This window comes from Gymnoscopelus braueri (genome assembly GCF_963280865.1).
Source record: "Gymnoscopelus braueri genome assembly, chromosome: 19".
In the NCBI taxonomy this organism is placed as follows: Eukaryota; Metazoa; Chordata; class Actinopteri; order Myctophiformes; family Myctophidae; genus Gymnoscopelus; species Gymnoscopelus braueri.
In genome coordinates this window covers 11,026,167-11,049,310 of record NC_137621.1, presented here as the reverse complement: position 1 = coordinate 11,049,310, position 23,144 = coordinate 11,026,167, and the positions used below count along the sequence as shown (strand labels likewise).

Here is a 23,144-nt window from a genome sequence, read left to right as displayed (position 1 = left end):
TAACATTGTACTCTGGGTACTGATAATCAATAAGCTTTGTTTATTGGCAATGGATCCCCATTAGCTGCGGCAAAAGGGAAACCAGCAGCTATTCTTCCTGGGGTCCAAGACAACATTAATTAACATTAATGTTAATTGTGTTGTGTCCAAGACACAATACATTAACAAGTACATATGTACTTGACGCTGTAGCTTGAACGATTCTCACTCTGTTGCTATGGCTACGTTACCAATAGCACAAGTGTATCTCACTCTGCTGCTGTTACCCACTAATACTGTGTGTACCTGGTACTCACTACTGCTATTCAACATATGCAGTATACTGTGAATACTGATGTCATAGCTTGAGGGTATGTCGCTCTGCTGCTATCCAGATAATACTATGTGCTTGGTAGTGAAATATTCTTAAAGAATTCTATATGACGATAGAAGTGTGTTTCGCTTTGCCACTTCTTGACTATCATACTGTGTCCTTGACACTGTAGCCTGAATGATTTTCGCTTTTGCTACGGCTACATCATCAGTAGTATTGAGTGTCTCACTCTGTTGCTGTTGCCCATGGATTATTGCAACAATTGCTGGTCCCAGAAGGGAAGGTCCATTACTTGTGCCGGTCATGTCCTGACTATGGTGCCTGACACAGGCTATGGCTGTGAATGTTTGGCTAATTGCAGCGGCATACTGCTGGCAGAAAGGCCGACTGGGTTGGCCAGGTTGGGGCGGATTTGCCTCCCACAGGGATGCTAGCATTGAGCCCTCTGGATGCTTTCTCAGCTAGAGGAATTGTCAGGATGACGAACTCTTGGCCACTGAATTGAAAGCAGTACATGGAAGTACAAATTCACAATACAAGGTCTACTAAATTGGGAAACTCATTAAGCACTGAGCTTGTTTAAGATGAGATCCCCATGCACACAAATCATGATGAGGCTGGACAGGAAAAAAGAAACAAGAAATAATGACTGACAGTCATGTTATACCAGCTGCATGCTGTATTTTGCACTGGTAAGTGCCACTGCGGCGTGCCCCCCAATGGAATATAGCCTACTTCCCCTAGCATTGGGAGTGTGTCTCGCTCCGCTGCTGCTGGTCGCTCCACTACTGCTTGTCACTGGACGAAAGAAGGGAAAAGGATTAGCGTTGAGAGTGCATCTCGCTCTGCCGCTTTGAGAAACCATGGCGGGCGGCCCACCGCCATATGGCGTAAGCATTAGGAGTGTGTCTCGCTCCGCTACTGCTTGTCGCTGGACGAAAGGAGTGTAAAGTATTAGCGTTGAGAGTGTGTCTCGCTCTGCCGCTTTTGGAGGGACCACGCCACTGCGGCGTGCGCCCACTGGAATATACCGCTGGCATTGGGAGTGTGTCTCGCTCCGCTGCTGCTGGTCGCTGGCCAGAGGAAAGAAAAAGGAGGGGAACCACGTGCGGCCCACCGTAACGTAGCTTCAGCATAGTAAGTGTGTCCCACTCCGCTATTGCTTGTCGCTGGACGAAGGAAAAAAAAGGGGTCAGCGTTGAGAATGTATCCCATTCTGCCGCTTTGAGGAACCACGTGCGGACCACCGCAACATAGCTTCAGCATAATAAGTGTGTCCCACTCCGCTACTGCTTGTCGCTGGACGAAAGCGTTGAGAGTACATAGCCCAGCTGGCCATATAACGGCTTGGCCTAGATGGATGCGTCCAACAACTATCGTCGTTGTACACCCTCGGTGCCGTACATCATGAGATTTGGCATGTGGGCCAGTTCCAGAACCTCTTACCAAGGGCTTGTCAGCCATGGGGAGTACAGCCCAATATTGCCTATACCTAAGGCTAGTGGTTGATGCCAACATTGCTTACTTTACTTACATTACCTTACTGTAAGTCGATCCGGATTAAGAGCGCCTGCTAAACGCCTTAACTGTAAACTGGAATGTGACGTATTGGACATTCCCTTGACTACCTCGCCCTGGCCCTCCGGCATGCGAGTGTTGATGCGCAGACACAGCGCCTATCCAGCGCCTATCCAGCGCCTATCCAGCGCCTATCCAGCGCCTATCCAGCGCCTATACAGCGCCTATCATTCTAGGCGTTTGCTTGCATGATTAGAGAATTGGCACTGTTTACTTTGGTAATGAGCCAGAGCCTCTGGGTGTCCCGGGTTCGACGCCAGGCCAGAAGTGGGTCGATGTGTGTCCCTGTCTGAGCCCCTAATTGCCCCATGAGCGCCGGAGAATGGCGGCTCACTGCTCCTAGTAGTTCTAGGATGGGTAAATAATTACAGTGGACAAATTTCACGCATGTACAAATGGGCATATATATTTGTGGCTTGGGCCTCAAACCCCAAGACTGCAACAGAATGGTGAGGGTCTCCAGCCAGTGTCGCTAATGCACTGGACCTGCGTGCAGTCCACCTGGCCCTTAGGATGTTTATGCCGTGTTCAATAACACAATATGTCAACAGTCTGCCTTCTGGGGCGCTTGACCCAGTCAGTCTCTGCAGGAGGCTAGGAAGCTCCTTTCGTGGACCTTGCCTCATCTTGCAAATTTCATAGCAATACGCTTGTTGGGTGTACAGTCCAGGCTGCGGACTTGTTTCCCACTGGAAGCCTCTTGGATCCGATAGCAGTTCGGATCACGTGCATAGGTATGGCAGAGCGGTAGTACCGTTAGCCTTGAGGGCATAACGCGTTGTTGACTGTCGGTCTCCCTTCCGGGACAGACCAGTCCGTTAGGGCACGATGCTCTGGCCTACTGCAGCTTCTCAATGAAGTGCCTTGGCCTCTCCACAGAGACAAGATCTCCTGTCACAGTTAGGGGGGGAGGTGCATGTGGCATCCTCACTCCTAACCTTCGGCTGCGTCATTGACCACTGAAATTCAATACTATTGTCCGAAAATTACTGGATTTTTGTGCATCGTACACCAGGGCGTTGCACGCCAGCGAGTGTAGACTGTGCTCTAGTCGGGACAAGGGCCACTGCATAGGTTGGAGCGTTGCTCTGTGCTTATGCTGCCCTAGATATCTGCGGATGATGTTAGATAGAGGGTTCAGCCTCTCTACCATTGAGATGCTCTCCGCGTGGGGCCCCCACAGGTTGCATGGGTGCCTTCATGATGCTTGCCTGTGGTATTGGAAGCTTTGTCCCCAGCCGGTACATCGGGCTGCTCTCAGATGACTATCTGCTAGTACTCTTTGTCCTCACTGCAAAAGTGAGTAGATGGGCTTCATGCCCTGGCCATTGCCAGAGACTGTTAAAGTGGGATTCCGATGGGTCTGGGTGTACCATATGGCCGACCCCTCCTTACATCCTCAGAGGCTTTCTGCATTTTCACGTCAGCTAGCCTGATGATGTGTTAGTTTGCTCCTCAACCAGAGGTGGAGCAACTGCATTCTAGTACCTGCCTATTGTGTCCCGTCCGGGCTCTGTGGCAGGACATAGCTGTGATGGCTGGAGTTTGGTTGTATTTGTCTGTGAGGAAGGGCACAGCTGTGCTTGGCTTAATGGAGACTTTCATTGCCGCGTTCAGGCAAATGTACGTCTTCAGGGGGCCTCTAGGTTCCCCCAAGGCCTTTCTTGACCGCGGGTGTTGCCAGAGCCTCTCCCTCAGTGATACAGGCTTGGAGCAGGCCAGGAGATGCAGCCGAATGGGCTTCATCTTTCATGGGCTTTTGCCCGCTCCTATATATAGTCAACCTGGCCGTCTCGCATCCTGTGGCGACGGCTGTGGTGTTGTCTGTTTATTCTATCTGCAAACCGACTTCGGTAAGCGCAGATTCCTCGTGACTATGTTGGTATTAGTCATCCAGGTGTTGAAAACACTGCCTCTGGCGGTCAGTAGGAATGAAGTAGAACGAGAGTTATGCATATAACTAAGGTTCTACGAATTCCGGATGACCGCCAGAGTTGACTGTCACTCGGAATCTCGTTCTCGACGAAAAGATTTCATGAGGATGAACGCTGTGCGCCCCGCACCTATATAGGTGGCGTGCGTGCACACAGGTCACGAGTGACTTTGTTGGTATTAATATTCGACCTATGCGCGAGCGCGCGATGATATCCAGGTGTTGAAAACACTGCCTCTGGCGGTCATCCGGAATTCGTAGAACCTTAGTTATATGCATAACTCTCGTTCCGTCTTCTCTCCCAAGCTTGACAGATAAAATGTGCCACAAGTTAACAAAAGCTCCTTTCCCCGAAACATATGTCAAGTTTTTCGTAATCATCTAAGTCAAGGAAATCACCACAAATACCTCTCTTATATCATCATATTTAGGGCAATAAAACAAAAATGTACCTCACTTTCGCCAAGTTCATAAAACAAACAGTATCTCTCTTCCTCTGGAGTTGCATTAAAACTGCCAGTCTCCAGAGCTAATGGTAACGTTTCTGACCATATTTGTGCACAGAGAGATTGTTGTCTTTTGCTTAAATTATACTTCACATAAGTTTCTACCCTGTACCTGTCCTTTATCAGACAATAAGTTCGCAACTTAGGTTTATACCATATATCACTACACCATTTTTCTTTATAAATGGAAAACATTGTACTTCTAATTTCATGAACATCACATAGTAACTTATTTTGGAAAATAAAAAACGAATTGAGTATGAACATAGCTTTGTCAATAGCTTTGTTTTATATAATCAATGACAGTGATTAGATGTACATGGAAAGTTAATTGAACTGTGGACCTCCGCTCCTCCCCCCCCAGGCCCATGGTGTCTGACAACCTCAACAGTTCCCTGTTCCACCAGCTGGCTGAGCAGTTACAGCAGCAGAACCTGGAGCACTTACAGAAACAGCTGATGGAACACCAGCAACACCAGCAGAAGGTTAGAACGACTGCACTCTAGAGCCCGACCTATGTGTCAGATTTCTAAATACATTTGAAAAACTTTTACTTTGATTAAAGAGAAAATGTAACCTAAAGAAATGAGTGTTGACTGTGGTGTAACTGTTAACTGTTGCAGTCTATGAGCATGGAGGGACAGGACTCCATCTTTGGGTCAGAGAATTCTGTGACGACCGGCCAGAGCAGCAACCAACCACTACTACCTGAGCCAGAGAACAAGATGGACGAATCCATTGACAACCAGCAGCAGGTATGAAACTAAATCACTTCAGTCAGTCTTAGACTGATGGGTTCTGCATACTTTTTTCATGTTGAATATGATGATTCAGCTCATTATAAAAATCATTCTTGGGTGTCATTTGTATGCGTTTTTTAATAATCAATGACAATGATTAGATGTACATGGAAAGCAGTGGTGTAAAGTAACTAAGTACATGTACTCAAGTACTGTACTAATCTCAGAGGGAAATATTGTACTTTTTACTCCACTACAATTATTTGAAAACATTAGTTACCGTCTACTTTGTAGATTTTGATTATTACAAAACATACAGTAAGCACTTACTATATAGTTTTCAAATGTATAAAATATATAGCACTGATAACATGCTATCTGAATAACATTCTTAACATTTGTGGCCAAGAAAAAACTAATCTAAATGACAAAAACATGTTGAACACATATCCATGTAGTAAACTAGCAGCTATCAAAAAGGTGACAAGAAATGATACAGGGAGAGAGGAGTGCTGTGGAGTCTGAAGAGGTGAATTTGAGTCAGTTCTGACTACAATGCGGAGTTTATTCCACAGTTTGCGAGCCAGTAGAGAGAATAATCTAGGAGTAGAGTGGTGGCCAGGGTATATTTAAGGAAGGTTTGAAGGTAGTAAAGGTCTTCTTACGTTTCTTGTGTTTCAGGACATGGACATGGATCTGGACGAGGGTCCAGACGGTGTGGAAGAGGAAATCTTTGAGCCCGAGGAGAAGAAGGCCGTTAGTGCACGCTCCAGAACCCGCTCCAGATCGCGCTCCAGGTCGGGCTTTTTACTTATGCATTTGTATCCCCAAGTGTGGGGGCTCCAAGGATAGCAATGTCTGTCCATCCAATCCGCCACTTTGGTTCCAAACAATGAATCGTCGCTGTCAGGCAGAAATCTTGTATGTCCAAACCGTTAGTTTGGAATTTGTTGTGCACTTTCATGAACTCAACTCTACAAATTTTGTTGACCAAATGGCCTTTCTAGTGCCACCCGCAGGCCTAATTTCCCACTTGTACACAAGATATCTCAATGTAATAGTCGGGGTTGCCATGAAACTTGCTGAGCGCATTGAACAAGCATATGAACTCTTTCCATGACCTTGCCTTTAGTGCCACCCTCAAGCCAAAATGTCAGCGTGGCACACAAGATAGCCTCAAGACTAACTGTATAGATTTTGGTTGACCCCACTGGTGAGCGCATGAGAATCTCAGATGACAATATCATTTAGTTTTAGCGGGCGCTAGCAGGGCTTGTAGACTCTCGTTTCCCTTTGGGTCCCTCTCGTTTACATCACAGAATGGTATGGCTCTTGTGTCTTGGATTGAATCCAACGTTTAACTTAAGCCAAGTGTGTTGTTGTTTTAAGTCCCACAGATGTACTTAACTCTGCTTTCAGTCAAGACGACTTAATTACGCCGGTGATTATTTGGCCGACCGTCTCCCAGCCTGTCATACGAGTCCGCCACACTCTGGCGGGAAAGCAATTAGGCTGTGAGCCCGAGTCTTAACACATTCCATGCCAGAGTTTAATCTCATAATGTACTCACCAGTGCCAGCGTTTTATTGTTGTTTTTTAGTTTTTTTCATGTCGCCACAGACCTCGCTAAATAAGTTAAAAGTGCGCGTTCATTTGGTTCTAAACACACAGCGGATCCGTGAGAAACGGCCAGCGAAAACAGTTTCCAAATGCGAGCCGCCATCTTGAAGATACAGCCGATCAACGCTAAACAGTGATCAGCGAGGAGAAAAACAACAACCGAGAAAATCGAGTTTTAAACAGGATCCCAGACAGGAAGCGGATACGATCGAAAAAAACGGAACCCGAATAATTCTGTTTCCGACCGGAAACCGGAAACGGAAATGGATCAAAAAAATTCGGAAAGTGCACCTGGGGCAATTTCAATGGGAATCGGCGGTTCGCGTAGATCTACGCGACTGGCACGCTGCGGCTTTAAACAGGTTCGCGTAGATCTACGCGATTGGCATTCAATGTGTTAATGAGAGCTCAAGTGAACGAGAATTAAATGGAAATGTAGACCGTTTGGGGGCGCATGTGGGCGTTGAAGCATTTACCATGCACAGCACTTTGCCAAACGAACCTTTTTTCCACAACCGCTGGGGTTTCTCTCTCTTCCCCCGCAGATCCCCTAAGAGGAGGCGGTCCCGGTCGCGCTCCGGCTCCCGCAAGCGGAAACACCGCAAGAGGTCGCGCTCGCGCTCCAGGGACCGCAAGAGGAAGACGTCGCGCTCCTACTCCAGCGAGAGACGCGCCCGCGAGCGCGAGAAAGAGCGGCAGAAGAAGGGACTTCCTCCCATACGCTCCAGGGCTCTGAGTGGTAAACAGGAACTTTTTTACTTTTTAGACTAGTATGAAATAGTAGTATGAAATGCCAAACGTGTCATATGCTGAAAAATCGGATTCTTTTCAATTCTGGGTTTCTGCCTTAAAGGGATAGTTCACCCCCAAAAGGATTTTTTTTTCCTATCGATTACACACCCCATGGAGATTTTTTAGTTTTTGTCACATTCCTAAGCCAATAATTTGATGACCGGCGGTAGAAGACTCAAAGTGTCATCTTTGAGTCTTCTACCAGAGACATTAGCATACCGGAGACATTAGCATCTTTCCGCCGGTCATGACATTATTGGCTTAGGAATGCGACAAAAACAATAAAATCTCCATGAATTCAAGGCTTCATGGGGTGTGTAATTGATTGAAAATAAAAAAAAATTGGGGTGAACTATCCCTTTTTTAAATATTTTTTTAATTGAATAATTTTTATGGATTATGTTTTTTTCCCCCCTTCTTTTTAAACCCAGTGTGCAGCACAACTCTGTGGGTGGGCCAGGTGGACAAGAAGGCCACTCAACAGGATCTCACCAACCTGTTTGAAGAGTTTGGACAAGTAGAGTCCATTAACGTAAGTACGGCTGCCGTTAGCGGGGCCCTTGTGACCTCTGAAATATTAATAATATGTCGTTGTGAGCTCTGAACACACTGTGTCATTAGCTGTCTGGTCTCTCCTCTGCACTCTGAAAACGCTCTCTCTATCCTGCGTGCCCTCTCTCTCTCTCTCTGCCTGCCGTGTTCATCCTCACATTGCTGTTCTTTTCCATTAATCACCGCTCCGCCGTTACTCGTCTCGTCGTTTAACCTCCGTCTCTGTCCTCCAGATGATCCCTCCCAGAGGCTGCGCCTACATCTGCATGGTGCACAGGCAGGATGCGTACCGCGCCCGAACGAAGCTCAGCACCGGCTCCTTCAAGATCGGATCCAAGGTCATTAAGGTATACACCCCCCCCCCCCCGCCTGCCTGTGTGATTTGATTTTATCACACACACACACCCCCTCCCTCACAGTACCACTAATATGATTGTCCTTGTACTTCAGCAAGGTCACACCCTTAAAGCGATTACATTAACCGCTGTGTTGTTTTGCTCTTAACCCGATCTAGGAGACATTTTAGTTATCCATGAACATTATACATCGTGGTCTGTTCAGATGAATGCCCTTTGAGATGTTTTTCTTTCCCTTAGCATTCCTGTGCTGTGTGTGTGTGTGTGTGTGTGTGTGTGTGTGTGTGTGTGTGTGTGTGTGTGTGTGTGTGTGTGTGTGTGTGTGTGTGTGTGTACTTGTATTGCTATACTTGTGAGGGCCAATTGTCCCCACCAGTATAGTAGAATTTGATAAATTGACATTGTGCTTTATGGTTAAATGGTTTATGGTTTTTAAGCTCCTTACACGTGTGAATGTGATCTGTATGTCTGCAAGGAAATGCTTGCACGCACGCACACACACACACACACAAATTGAATTTGTGTGTGTTTTCAAAATGTTAAAACATTTAAAATGGACAAAAATAAAATACCAAGGCGCACTTACTCTCGCTCACCCCCCTGGCCCATACACACACAGGCAGTCAAAACTATCTATAACATCAACACAAACACTCAGAAATCACAGACGGATCATTCACACTACGTAGCGCCAATAACGATAAACGCAGGTGAATATTACACATCAAACTATTAATTTGGTGATGCCTCGTTCATTTCAGGTGGATGGTTTTATTTGCGGTGAAAACTCGACCTTGTTTTGTACTCGTGACATAAACAGCTGTTACAGACCTTTTAGAGTCAGTCTTACTTACAACTAGGAAAAGTTTCAGTCTGGGGTTAGGCATTTAGAGGTTATGACTGCGTTATACATAGTTGTATGCCGGTGTGTTGCTCACCGAAAATAACCCATAACACAAGCTAAGCAATGTGTTTGTTGGCTTATAGAGCTGCAGTTTTCGATGTGCAACACCGGTGCACATCTATGCATGACTCAGGCTTCTGGGTTAGGTGAAAAATGGCAAAAGCAATGGTAAAAATGGCATTTATAAAAATATATTTTTAAATTGTGATGTCCTCACATGTATACTAATCCAAACGTGTGTGTGTGTGTTGTCCAGATTGCGTGGGCACTGAACAAGGGGGTAAAACAGGAGTACAAACAGTTTTGGGACGTGGACCTGGGTGTGTCTTATATCCCCTGGGAGAAGGTGAAGCTGGACGACCTGGACGACTTTGCCGAAGGCGGCATCATCGACCAGGAAACGGTCAACGATGGTGAGAAAGAACAAACATCACCCTCGAGTCTTTTATCAGCCGCGAGTTTTATCGACGGCAAACACGGGACTGTATTACTAGTAAATGCATGCATAAATGACAGCTTAATGCAAACATTCCCAGCATGCTTTTCTGGGGATTTTATTATCTAAGTGGATGTTGTTTCCCTGCCCTCTCATCACTCAGTAGTTTTGTTTTGTTAATGGATTAACCCATTTAAACCGGGAAAGAATCTGTGTCATTTTTAGATTTATTTGGCTATTCAAAAATAGCAGATATACAAGCTCATATGAGCTTGTAGATCTACTCTTTTTTTTTTGTTCAGCATGTCACTGAGCCTACACATGAACTTGGGCACACGCTAGATCTGGTCATTTCTCATGCTTTGCCTATTTCTAATGTCCAGGTCTGTGCTCCAGTTGGCTCGGATCATTTCCCTGTCACTTTTGACTTTGTGCTCCCCTGTGACACGTTTAACGCTTGCGTTCCCGCACGCCAGCGCCGTGTGTTGAAACCCGCCACTGCTGTACTCTTTTCTTCTGCTTTTACTAGTGCAGTTCAGGCTGTAAATGGTTTATATGTCGGCTTAGACACTGATCAACTTACAAGCTCTTTTCTATCCACCTGTACTGGCATTCTTGACACTGTTGCGCCGTTTAAAGTCATGTGCCCCAGACCCAGGTCTGAGCCTTGGCTAAACGAGACCACTCACGCAGGAGAGAGTGTCGGAAAGCTGAGAGCAGGTGGAGGAAAGACAGGCTCCATGTGTCACATGAAATTTTAAAAGAGTGTTGGAAGAAATATCAGAGCACTGTCAAAGCTGAAAAAACAAGGCATTTCTCTGATATTATTTCCAAAAATGTGGATAAACCGCGTATTCTTTTTAAAAACTATTGACCAGCTGTTAAATCCTCCCCAACCTACTTGTCTGGAGGCATCTTCTGAGGTCTGTGAGGATTTTCTCTGCTATTTTGTATATAAGGTCACAACCATTAGAGCACACATCTCCCCCCTGCCCTAGACCCCTCTCTGGCTGTCACCTGCACAACTGTGTTTAATCATTTCAACCCTGTGTCATTCTCTAAACTCAGCGAACTGGTCATGCAACTCAAAACCTCATCCGACCCCACAGATGCTATCCCCACTCACCTCTTTAAGGAGGTTTGGGAGTCCATTGGGCCTAGTGTCCACAACATCATAAATAGCAGTCTGGCCTCAGGTGTTGTACCAATATACTTCAAAACAGCAGTTGTGACACCACTAATCAAAAAACCCAGTCTCGATACCTCTGTCTTGGCAAACTACAGACCAATTTCAAAGCTTCCTTTCATTTCTAAAATCCTTGAGAAAACTGTTTTATTTCAATTACAGTCTTTCTTGCAGGAACATAATATTTTTGATGTCTTTCAATCTGGATTTAAAGCATTCCATAGTACCGAGTCAGCGTTGTTGAGGGTATTCAATGATGTACTATTGACCACTGACAAAGGTAACTCTGCTATTTTGCTACTCCTTGACTTGACCTCTGCTTTTGACACCCTGGATCACAAGACTAATCTCCCGTTTAGAGCAGTGTGTTGGTGTCACAGACACTGCCCTAGACTGGTTTAGGTCTTATCTATCTGAGAGATGTTTCTCAGTTAAATTTGGAGATTTTGTGTCATCCTCCACGCCCTTGTCTTCCGGAGTCCCCCAGGGCTCGATCCTTGGGCCTATACTGTTCTCCCTTTATCTTCTCCCCCTGGGACAAATTTTTAAGAAGCATGGCATCTCATACCATCTCTATGCAGATGATTCTCAAATCTACATGCCCTTAAACAAGGAAAGTAATAGCTCCCTGACACCACTTCTAGATTGTCTCAATGATGTTAAAACCTGGATGGCTTTTAACTTTCTAAGTGTCAATGAAAAAAAGACAGAGGTCATGTTTGGGCCTAGTGGTCCTGGCATTATACCCACCAATCTGGGCCCCCTACAGTCTTATGTGAAACCTGTTGTCTCCAACCTTGGAGTCAAATTTAACACATTGGCTGCCAAAAACATTGGCTGCCAAAAACCCTAATGGGCTGCCAAGAACGCAGATCTGCGTTCTATTTTTTTAAAAAAAAGAAGAAAAAAAAGTTTTTTTTTTCTTTTCTTTTTTTTCTTTTTTTTTTTTAAATTTGACCCTAAGACCAAGGAGATATGATTGTTCGAAGATTTAGACTCCTATCCACTTCCTTGTTAACTTAAAACTTAAAAATTCTGTATCTCGGCTCCTGAGTACTTTTTTTTTCCAATGAAAAATCTCTGGCAGGCTACAGCAAAAAATCTGAAATAATTGTGGCAGTCAATGTGTTAACAATGTGCTCAAATTAGACAAACAGGTAAATGCTGTGGTCAGCTCCAGCTTCTATCATCTGAGACTGCTTGCCCGAATTAAGTCAGTTCTGTCTTTCAATGATTTTGAGCGCGTCATTCACGCCTTTATTTCCACACGTCTGGACTACTGTAACGCGCTGTATGTCGGGCTAAATCAAGCCTCCTTGGCATGCCTGCAGTTAGTCCAAAATTCTGCGGCACGCCTCCTGACAGGAACCAGTAGGCGTGAGCACATTACGCCCGTGCTGGCCTCACTCCACTGGCTACCTGTTCGCTTCAGAATTTATTTTAAAATGTTATTGTTTGTTTTTAAATCCCTGAATGGCTTGGCACCACAGTACCTCTCTGACCTCATAAAGGTCTATACCCCCCCTAGGTCACTGCGGTCTGCTGGCCAGCTAAATCTCGAGGTCACAGTAAGGACCAACTTAAAGACCAGAGGCGACTGAGCCTTTGCTGCCATAGCCCCCACACTATGGAATTGCTCCCCCCCCATGTTAAAAGGGCCCCCACCATTGAGACTTTTAAATCTCGGCTTAAGACACACCTTTACACCATGATTTTCTGTACAGCACTTTGTAAACCCTGGTTGTGAAATGTGCTATACAAATAAAGTGGATTGGATTGGATTAAAGTCCTTCCCAAGAAATTGTCAAGTGCCGCGCGATGAGCTTGTAGATCTGCTATTTTTGAATGGCCAAAGAAATCTTAGAATGACACAAATGCGTCCCGGTCTTAATGGGTTAATGGATTAAAGTCCTTCCCAAGAAATGGTCATGAGGAAAATACCCAAGTCAGAGATTTGGATGCAAAAATGCATCCAAAACAAAGAACTAGAGGAATGTTTTCAACAGTCTCTCCTCTCTTCCACTCTCCTCATCTTCTGTCCTCCTCCATCTCATCTGCAGAATGGGAGGCTGCCAAGCACGCAGAGGCAGCCAAGGACGCTCAGATCCAGCCAGCCGCTGCAGCAGAACCCATAGCAGCAGCATCCACCGCCCAGACTGAGGCTGCTGCCTACAGCCAGCAGGTCACGATGATGCCTGTCCAGGTGCATAACCAGGTACAGTACATATAACCATTTCAACAATAAGTGGCCTGTATAAATAATGCATGTTGACCCAACAACCACTCCTCTCCCTGCTGCATTGCAGTTACAGAGGGTGCGGTTTATAAATCAGTGGTTCTCAAACTTTTTTTTCATGTCAAGGACCCCCAAATTGACACTACTTAGCCCGTGGACCCCCGTTTGAAAAGATATTCCAAGGACCCCCATAAGAGAAGATTTGTACGGCTCTAGCAGTGATTTTCAACCGTTTTAATTTCATTTTGACATGCAATAGTCCAGTTTGGACTAAGTTTGACAGTTTGACATGCATTAGTCTACTGACCCCCATTTAATGGCATTTCTATCTCTGACACCCCAATTTATGTTGTAAAATCAATGTTAATTTAACTCTGATGAAATGTACATTTGTACACTCTGAGTTACAGACCCATATGGGTCCATTTGGTTCCTAACTATCTATCATTTAGCTGGGGACCCCCTGGAACTCCCTCAAGGACCCCTGGGGGTCCTCGGACCCCAATTTGAGAACCAATGTTATAAATACATGAGATTATTTATTTAATTGTGCAACGGTATCAGTACAGCCAGACAAAGGCCACGTTTTCTGCTTCGTCTGTCGTTTTTATCAGACGGGCATATATAGTGTGAAACCCGACACCTGACGTCTTCCTGTGATTCGTACTAGCAGTGTTTGGCCCTGTTAGTGTTTAGACTCTCAGGTTTCCCCTTCCTGGGGCTCTTTGTTTTCGGGGGTCTAATGGACATGCTGAGTGAGGGCAGGATACACAGGCTTGTGTTTGTTTGGACACCGGTGGGGGCTACAAGTGGAGCTGGCTCCATCACACCACAGACTGTTTAGACTGAAGTCTTGTTTAAGCTGCTGCCGGCTAAACTATAGTGGGATTAGCGCGCTAAAGCAAACCATTTGTTATCAGCCTAAGTATTTAGGGCCGAGCCTTGACAAAGCTCCCCCCCACCTTAGCGGAATTGGTCTGTCAAAGCAGTGATCATCCTTGCCAAGGCAGTGGTTCACAACCTTTTCAGGCTGCGACCCCCCCAAAATAATCATATTTGAACTGGTGACCCCCCAAAATAATCATATTTGAACTGGTGACCCCCCAAAATTATCAAATTTGAAATGGGGACACGCCAAAATAATCATATTTGAACTGGTGACCCCCCAAAATAATCATATTTGAACTGGTGACCCCCCAAAATAATCATATTTGAACTGGTGACCCCCCAAAATAATCATATTTGAACTGATGACCCCCCAAAATTATCAAATTTGAAATGGGGACACGCCAAAATAATCATATTTGAACCGGGGACCCCCAGCCTGACAAGCCCAAATTGTAGGAGTTGAGGCATTACATTTAGTTTCACTCAGTTCCACAGATACGTATTGTGAAAATAGCAGATCTACAAAGCTTGCAGATCGGCTATTTTCAAAGTTTTTGCCTCTTTCTTATATTATTTGACCATTTGGCCAATGTTTGTCCAGTTTTTATAGTATAGTGATATAAAGGTCTTAAAATTCCTTAACCCATTTATACCTGGAACGCATCTGTGTCTATTAAAAAATAGCAGATATACAAGCTCATAGCGCGGCACCGAGTGCCGCGCTATGAGCTTGTAGATCTGCTATTTTTGAAAAATCGTGAATATTTTTTTTTTAGATTTTTTTTCAAAAAACTTAGGATTTAGAAAACATTTTTAAGAATCGCCTCAGGTCTTAATGGGTTAAATTGTCACTTCACTGTCACCCCCGACCCACAGGTTGAGAACCACTGGTCTAGGGGGCGGTTTGTAGCGGTTTGACAGTCTTAACACGTTTTAACAGGAGAAAGACGGCACTATTCATCTCTCTCCAAATGCACCCCATCTCTGTTAGAAACCCAGGTCAGGTCTTGACTTTTCATGCCTCCCTTTCTCTCCTTCTCCCCCGTCTTCATGTAGCTGCCGGTGAGCCAGGCTGTACCTGCCGCTGTGGCCCAGTTGCCTCCATCCTTCCCCGTGGGAATGGGCATGCCACCGCCAGGCTTTGGCCCGCCTCCGGGCTTCATCAGGGCAGGATTCAACGCCTCGCAGCCCCCTCCAGGTAAACACCCCCAGCCTCTCTAATGCACCATCACATACATCGTTGGTTCTCAGACTTTTTCCTGCCAAGGACCCCCAAAATGATATGTATCTGGCTGTGGACCCCCCCCATCTGAAAATAATGTTGTGCCAGGGACTTATTTCTCTCACTAAACATGGCAACGTTGAAAGGCCAAATGAGGAACGGCACCACAAACCCTAGAGATACATAACACAGTATTGTGGGTCGTCTTTAGATCCCATATTCTGAGAGGACATTGGGAAAAAGTCACGCAACAGCGCCACAGACCATAGAGATACATACAGTGGCCGAACACAGTATTGTGGGTCGTCTTTAGATCCCATATTCTGAGAGGACATTGAGCCCTCATTGGCTAAAGGACCAGCCAATGAGGAAAAGGTCAGGACTAGCGAGTGTAGATGTAAGTCAGGACTAGCGAGTGTAGATGTAAGTCAGGACTAGCGAGTGTAGATCAGGTTTTGCAACCTGGTAAAAATTCTAGATTTTTCAAAAATGTTAAAAAAATTGCAGATGTGCAAGCTCGCAGCGCGGTTGAAATGATTGTGATGCTCTATTAACACATTTAGCTGGGGAAAAGGACCCCTGGGTGTCCTCGGACCCCACTTTGAGAACCACTGCTCTAGGCACCATACTTACGGGTACTTCCTCTTCCACAGGTTTCATGCAGGCTGCGCAGAACGCAGGCATGAACTCGACTCCTACATGTAAGTACATACAATAATTACGTTGTAAACCACATGAACCCTAGCGTCCGTATTCTGGTGCATAGGTGAACATTAGGCTAAAATAGAAGATCTAGGATCTACTACTAATAATATTGTAATTTGAATGTAAATACACAAAGGCAAGCCTAAGACAGAACTTAACATGTTAAACTTTTGCTCCCTTTCGCCACAATAAACGTACTAAAGCACCACATGAGCCCTGGTTAAATGCGGTGGCCCTCAGACGCCTCAGCAGGCGTGCAGAGCGAAAATGGCGCAAAGACGGGCGCAAACACGTTTCATTGGACATTTTACGGGGCTCCCTCTTCGACTACCAGATAGCAGTGAAAGCTGCCGGTATGGCTGCGGACATGGACAGTAAACTGTCTGGATTCAGCGAGGACATTAATCAGAAACTCACCCACGTTAACACGGTGATGGAAGAACAGAAAACTACAATGGAGGCCGCAGAGTTGGAACGCACAGAAGAAGTGGAGCAATTTTTGTTTTCGTATTTTTTTTTCCAGAATCTTTCTACAGCAGACACGCAGCTGTGAGCTCTGGTGTGACATCAACTCGCATTCCTTGAATCAAAAGTGTCACTCTCAACCTTATTTGGACTATATGGAAACGTTGTCCCTACCTCAACCTGTATCAGAGATGGTATAGGTTATATACAGCTATCTCGGTCTAGATCTATTATTTCTCGAAGCTACTTAATGTTTTTACAACAAATTTGTCTCTTCTTAATGTTCCTTTTCTTTCTTTTTTGTACCTTTTTTTATTATGTTTTGATTATTTGTATCTGTGCTGTCCTTTATGTATGTGGGTTTGTATGTGGGGAGGGGGGAGGGATGCGTTCCCGGTTTTAATGGGTTAATTAATACATGACATTTCGTCTCCTCTCTTCCCTTCAACCCCACACACAGCTCTGGGTCAGCAGCCCTCCATGGCGTCCGGCCAGGACAACAACGTGAAGGAGAATCCGTACGGAGCCATGATCCCCCCCAGCGGCAGCTTCATGCCTTCAGCCCTCCCCGGAGCAGCTGTCTTCAACCCGGCGGGAGTTCAGAACCAGCAGCAACAGCAACAGCAAGGAGCCGCCAGCGGTGATAAAACACCACAGTCTGCTGACGGCATGGACGCTGCTGCAGAACTCACTCTGCAAGGTGAGCCAAATAACTCCTTTTTAACCCATTAAGACCTGAGGTTCCGATTCTGCAAAATGTCTTCTAAATCCAAAACGGTTTTCTGAAAAACGTACGTTTCGATGTCAGCGTTTTTTGTGTGTCAAACTTTTTCATGTCAAGGACCACCCAAAATGATATGTATTTGGCCGCGGACCCCCATCTCAAAACGTTTTGTTCCAGGGGACCCCCCCAGAAGCAAAGATTTGAGTTACAAATGTTCGCTTTAAAAATGTATATATTCAAAGATTTGCACACATTTTCTCGATTTTTCAAAAATAGCAGATCTACAAGCTCATAGCGCGGCACTCGTGCCGCGCTATGAGCTTGTATATTTGCTATTTTTGAATAGCCAAAGTGTAAAATAATGCTTTTTTTGCTCAAATCTAAAAGTGACACAGATGCGTTCCAGGTCTTAATGGGTTAATCTGCCTGGTCCCCCTTATGTGGGGGTGGATCTCCAGGGTTATTTATGTTCTTCATAAATAACAACTTTATTAAAATTTACTTTTTTATTTATTAGGGTTTTGTACGGCAGTGGTTCTCAAGCTTTTTCGTGTCAAGGACCCCCAAATTGATATGTATTTGGCCGCACTGACCCCCCCCCCCCCCCCATCTGAAAATATTTTGTGCCAGGAACCCCCAGCATAGAAAGATTTGTGTTGAAAAATGCAAAATTATTTAAATTTTGTACAAAAAATAAATACAATGTACAAGCTCACACACAGCGTGGCACGAAGTGACGCGCCGTGAGCTTGTACATCTGCTATTTTGGAATCGCCACTGTATAAAATATGGATAAAGTTGTTAAAATGATTGTGACGCCGTATGAACAATTGTGCTGGGGGGACCCCACTTTAACACATTAACTGCCAAAGATGTTTATAAACGTCTTTGGGAATTCAGCTATTGCCTGCCAAAGACGTTTAAAAACGTCCTAAAAAGAAATAATTAAGAAGTTTTTTTTCTAAAAAAGAAATATTCTTAAAAGATTCTCTAATTATTTAGTATTGACACCTTTTCGATATTCCAAACGAATAAGGAGATAACAATTTCCAAAGATTTGCTGCTCCATCCACTTCAATGTTAAAATTCAAACGGACAAACAATTCACATTGTTTTTTGGTTTGAAACTACTGGTTTTGAGCTATTTTCAAACATCAAACAACACATGACAACAAGGTCATAATGACCTCGTTCACATTTGTGAAACCACACCTGAATCTCATCTGTGATTAGAAACCATCTGGGGATCAATCATACTGGAGAAAAATATTCTGTGGCTATGCGAAAAGGTACCAAAATCGTTCAAAACCCTGGCAGAGGCTACAGACTGTTCTGAAAAAACTCTGGCAGTCAATGTGTTGTTAAAGAACCCTATTCAAAAACGTAAAAAGATAGCTGATCTACAAGCTCACAATGTGCTTGTAGAACTGTTATTTTCTGATATTTTCGCCAAACGTTTGCCTATTATGACATGCTGAGAATAGGGACGCGAGGGTTCATTAGCTCTGGTCCATAGCGTTGGGAGTTTTATTGCTTTTTTTTTTTTTTTTTGCTTGGTCAAAACAAGTGGAGCTGATGTAATAGAACGGTTCACAACCTCAGCCTGATGGCCTGAAAGTCTAATATCTCCCACGAGCTATAGGGAATTCCCTTTGGCTTAGTGGTTAAGATGTTGGCTTTCCACGCGGGAGATCCGGGTTCGAATCCCGGGCGTTACATTGGTGCCGTGACCCGGATCGGGTTTCCCCGTGGGAGGAGGTCAAAAGGGGATGAGTGTAACAGAGCGGTTCTCAACCTCAGCCTGATGGCCTGAAAGTCTTAATATCTCCCCCGAGCTATAGGGAATGCCCTTTGGCTCAGTGGTTAAGATGTTGGCTTTCCACGCAGGAGACCCGGGTTCGAATCCCGGGCGTTAACACTGAGACACCAGCGTTGCGGACTTTATTTAATATTTTTAAGTTGAGCTCTATCTTGACCTTTCCATTATGTGCTCCTTTCTCCCCAGGCATGCAGAATGCTGTCCGCAGTGGAATGGGTCTTCTCGGCATGCACCCCCACCCGCTGCATCAGGCCGGTGCGGGCCAGAGGATGCCAGGCCTCATGCCTCTGGAACTGAGACCCAACCTTCTCCAACAAGGAGCCGCCGCCGCCGCTGCTGCCGCCGCGCTCCGCTTCCCTCTCCTCATGCAGCAGAGCCTGTCCCAGGCCACTAGCCTGCTGGAGGCCCAGGCCCAAGCCCAAGCCCAAGCCCAGGCCCAGGCCCAAGCCCGTGCCAGGGCTCCCTTCCCCCAGATGGACCCCTTCAACAGGGCCCCGCCCAACCCTCCCAACGACAACCTGCAACCCCGCAAGTCTGAGGACGAGCCGTCTGGCGCCGAGGAGGGCCAGGACCAGGACTACCGCTTCCCTCCGCCAGAAAAGCCGAGTACGGGCCTCCTGAGAACCCCTCCGCCTGACCACAGGGAGTCCCAGGGAGGAGGAGGAGGAGGTGGAGGACGTGGAGGTGGTGGTGGAGGAGCAGGAGGCAGGCCTGCGTTGCTCCAGACCCCCGGGACTCACCCGCCACAACAGCCAGGAAGAACCAGCCTGGTCGGACGCCTGCAGGCTCTGGCCGGTTTTACTCCCGACAGCCGCTGGGGCCAGACCCGAGGAGACTTTGATGAACGAAACAACATGAGAGGAGGAGGAGGAGGAGAAGGAGGAGGAGACGACAACATGAGAGGAGGTGGAGGAGGAGGAGGAGGAGGGGGAGGAGGCGCACAGGCTCCTGGAGGACCAAAAGGCTTCCAGGAGGAGCGACCCGCCCCAGGGCAGAACTTCCCCAACCGTTTTGAGAACCGGCCCGGGGCACCAGCTGGGGCCACAGCTGCTGCCGCCGGCGGTGCCGCCACTGGAGCAGTTGGGGGTCCTCCACCGCAACAGGGTCCGCCACAACCTTGGAACCGTGGAAGTACCGGCGCCTCCCCGTTCGACAGCGAACTGCATCAAGACCTCGACGACCGCAGGCGCGCGTGGGATCGGCAGAGGGACCGGGACGAGAGAGAGTTTGATTTCAGGAGAGAGATGAACGGCAATCGCGATCGCCACAGCCGTGAGGGCGAGCGTGACAGAGAGCGTGAGAGAGATAGAGAGAGGGGGGAGAGGGATAGCGACAGGGAGAGGGAGAGGGATAGAGACAGGGAGAGGGAGCGCGAAAGAGAGAGAGACAGGGATAGGGGTCGCGACCGCACCAGAGAGCGCGAGAGAGAAGTCAGAGAACGCGACAAAGAGAGAGAACGCGAGCGGGACCGCGGGGGCTGGACGCCCCTCCTGCCGCTGCCCACGCCCCTCCTCCCTACCCCGACCCTCAATCCAAACCTGAGCCTGAACCAAGGCAAGCTTTTGGCGCCGCTCAAACTGAACCCCCAGCTTCAGCCCCGGTTCCCGGGCCTGCTCCTTCCCCAAGCCCAGGTCAACTTGGCCAAGCCGTCCCCAACCATCCCGCCCCTGAACCAGGCACTGCTTCGGCCTCCGCTGAGGTCTCCTCTCCTTCAAGCACCGAGCCAAGTAGCTTTGCCCGAGCCCCAGTCAGAAACCCGAGCGCAATCTCAGACGTTGCCCCGGGCCCAGTCTCCACCCATGGCCCAGTCTCCACCCATGATGGCCCAGTCTCCACCCATGATGGCCCAGTCTCCACCCATGGCCCAGTCTCCACCCATGGCCCAGTCTCCACCACCCATGGCCCAGTCTCCACCCATGGCCCTGTCACCACCCGCTCAAAGCCCTCCCTCCGAGGCACCCTGCCAGGCCCAATCATCACCTCCAACCGAGTCCTCTCCACCCACACAGTCGCTAGCCCGGGACTCTGTGAAGTCACCCGCCTCCATTGCTATGTCCTCTCCCCAGGCCCCAGACACCCCTCCTATGGCCTCGCCACTGGTCATGGACTCTGCCCCGGACTCTCCCGTTGCCTCCTCCCCCCCGCAACAAGCCTCCCCTAGCTTCCCCGAAGAGACTACTGACTCTCTGGCGGAACAGGAGACGACGCCGCCGCGGGAAGACCAGGAGGAGGACGACGAACCCCAGGAGAGACCCCGAGCCTCGAACCGACCCCAGTGGCACAACGGACCTGGGATGGACTTGAACGTGTGCGTGGCTGAGCCCACACCGGAGCCTTCTCCCGAAGCGGAGCCCGAGCCCGAGCTCGATCGGGCTCCCTCACCTTCCCTCTCTTCTCCCACCATCTTCACCCCCTTGGCGGTGTCGCCACCGGCTCCGGCGTCAGACCCAGAGGAGGAGGAGGAGGAGGAGCACCAAGGCGAAGACGCCTCCCCTAAGGACACAAACAATGAACAGAGTGAGCCCACGGAGGAAGCTGAGAGTCAGCCAGTGGTAGACTCTGACAGAGACACTGAGCGGACATAATCATCACTCAGTAGGTAAAAGATCATTTTGTAAAGTTGTCCTTTCTTCTCTGTACTCATGTCAGCAAACCCACCACCACCACCACCACAACCACATGGGACATGGGGCGAGTTACCGACTCACACCCCACTATACTGACTGATAACTTAAAAAAAAAAAAAAAACAGATTTATCTCACAAATATCAGTGTACTTAAAATAGATGGCTCCACTACTATCTGATTTTAGATCGATTATTTTTGTGTTTTATTTCCTTTGTCCTCTTTCTTTTTTCTTTTTTTTTTTAGCTGTAATGCCACCCCACCCAATTTAAATTAAACTAAGTTTGGTGAATTTTGATGAAGTTGCCTGCCAAAATGTTTGTAAATGGGGGATAGGGGCGGGGGGGAAAAAAACCTAAAGAGCTTTGACCTTCCTATGGAAGTGAGTAAAGAATCCTGGCTGTTCCAACAATGGATTGAATCTAGTTAACACACGAGTACTTGAAAAAACAGCAGAAGCTGGCCTCTCTCTGTCTCCTCTTCTTTTAAAATGCTGCTGCAACCGTTTTAAATGAATGCTTTTCATGGTGTCTTCTATCTAAATGCCTCCTGTTTCCCCAGTAGAACCAGTAGTCGCACACACAGTGAGACCAGTACAGCTGCTGCTTAATAATGGGAAAAAGAGAAAAAAAATTATGGAAACGTGACAATGATGTATCCCCAAAATAAATGTCTGTGATTTGTTTTTCCATAATTTCCGTGACTTCAGACCGCAAAAACATTAACACGCCAGGAGATGGGGAAGGAAATTAAAGGAAAGAAATAATCGCAGGGGGGGGGGATGTGTGGATGTTGGCTGCATTTTGTTATTAGTTTGAAATAAACATGCTTTGTTTGTTGTACCACGTTGCTTTAGGACTGTGTTTTCTGACCCAGGACCAGTGGACAATATAAGACTGATTCACACTGATTATTAGACTTTCTCATACTCCACATTTGCTGCGTTGACATCTTGTTGGGATGCGACCACTCATAGGTCTTTTTCTTTTCTTTTAGTTTGTGACGACATCAAGCCTTTATAATATGTTCCTGAAGCTTTTGCTGGGTGACTTGTGTTGGATGGGGATTGTGCCTTTTTTTTTAATGGATTCGCGCTCATGTCGCCACACCACCCCCCCAATTAACTACTGTTTGTGATTCACATCATGAGACTATATTTCAGACAGTTCCTATCAACCACAACGCTGGCCTGCACAGAGAGTTGACCGGCCTAAACGGTCGGTGCATTACAGTCATATTTAGGAGGGAACAAGTCAAAATATACTCATAGGTTCTCTGTGCATGCAGGCCTGTAGCCTGGTCCCTACACCTTCTTGTCTCTCTCTCTCTCTCTCTCTCTTGTTCATTTCATACCTGTAGTGCATTTCTGTTGAGACATTCTACCAGGAAACCGTAGTCTGCTGTTTTCTCAGACCAAAAATGTCTCTACCACAGAAAGTTGTGATGTTGAATAAAAGTTGAAGGTGCATCAGCTTTATTTATTTGTTTTTTAACCCTCCTGTTGTCATGAAAGCCAATCAGGGTGACTTCCTGGCTTGCACACA

General features: G+C 46.8%; 2 protein-coding genes across 5 annotated transcripts in view; both read left to right on the top strand.

Annotated features, from left to right (window-relative positions):
* The window catches only part of scaf8 (SR-related CTD-associated factor 8), a 59,011-nt gene extending 35,943 nt beyond the window's left edge, over positions 1-23,068 (top strand). For all 4 annotated transcript variants that reach the window (XM_080414425.1, XM_080414424.1, XM_080414426.1 and 1 more), the window contains 12 exons: positions 4,695-4,815; positions 4,954-5,085; positions 5,752-5,867; positions 7,236-7,429; positions 7,914-8,014; positions 8,268-8,381; positions 9,551-9,707; positions 12,977-13,131; positions 15,097-15,238; positions 15,916-15,963; positions 16,893-17,132; positions 19,162-23,068. In XM_080414425.1, the coding sequence (XP_080270551.1) occupies positions 4,695-4,815; positions 4,954-5,085; positions 5,752-5,867; positions 7,236-7,429; positions 7,914-8,014; positions 8,268-8,381; positions 9,551-9,707; positions 12,977-13,131; positions 15,097-15,238; positions 15,916-15,963; positions 16,893-17,132; positions 19,162-21,560 (3,919 nt within the window). In that variant the 3' untranslated portion in view covers positions 21,561-23,068. The remainder of the gene's footprint in view (positions 1-4,694; positions 4,816-4,953; positions 5,086-5,751; positions 5,868-7,235; positions 7,430-7,913; positions 8,015-8,267; positions 8,382-9,550; positions 9,708-12,976; positions 13,132-15,096; positions 15,239-15,915; positions 15,964-16,892; positions 17,133-19,161) is intronic.
* The window catches only part of tiam2a (TIAM Rac1 associated GEF 2a), a 171,881-nt gene continuing 170,258 nt past the window's right edge, over positions 21,522-23,144 (top strand). The window contains exon 1 of the mRNA XM_080414416.1: positions 21,522-21,574. The gene's annotated coding sequence lies outside the window, so the exon portion shown is untranslated. The remainder of the gene's footprint in view (positions 21,575-23,144) is intronic.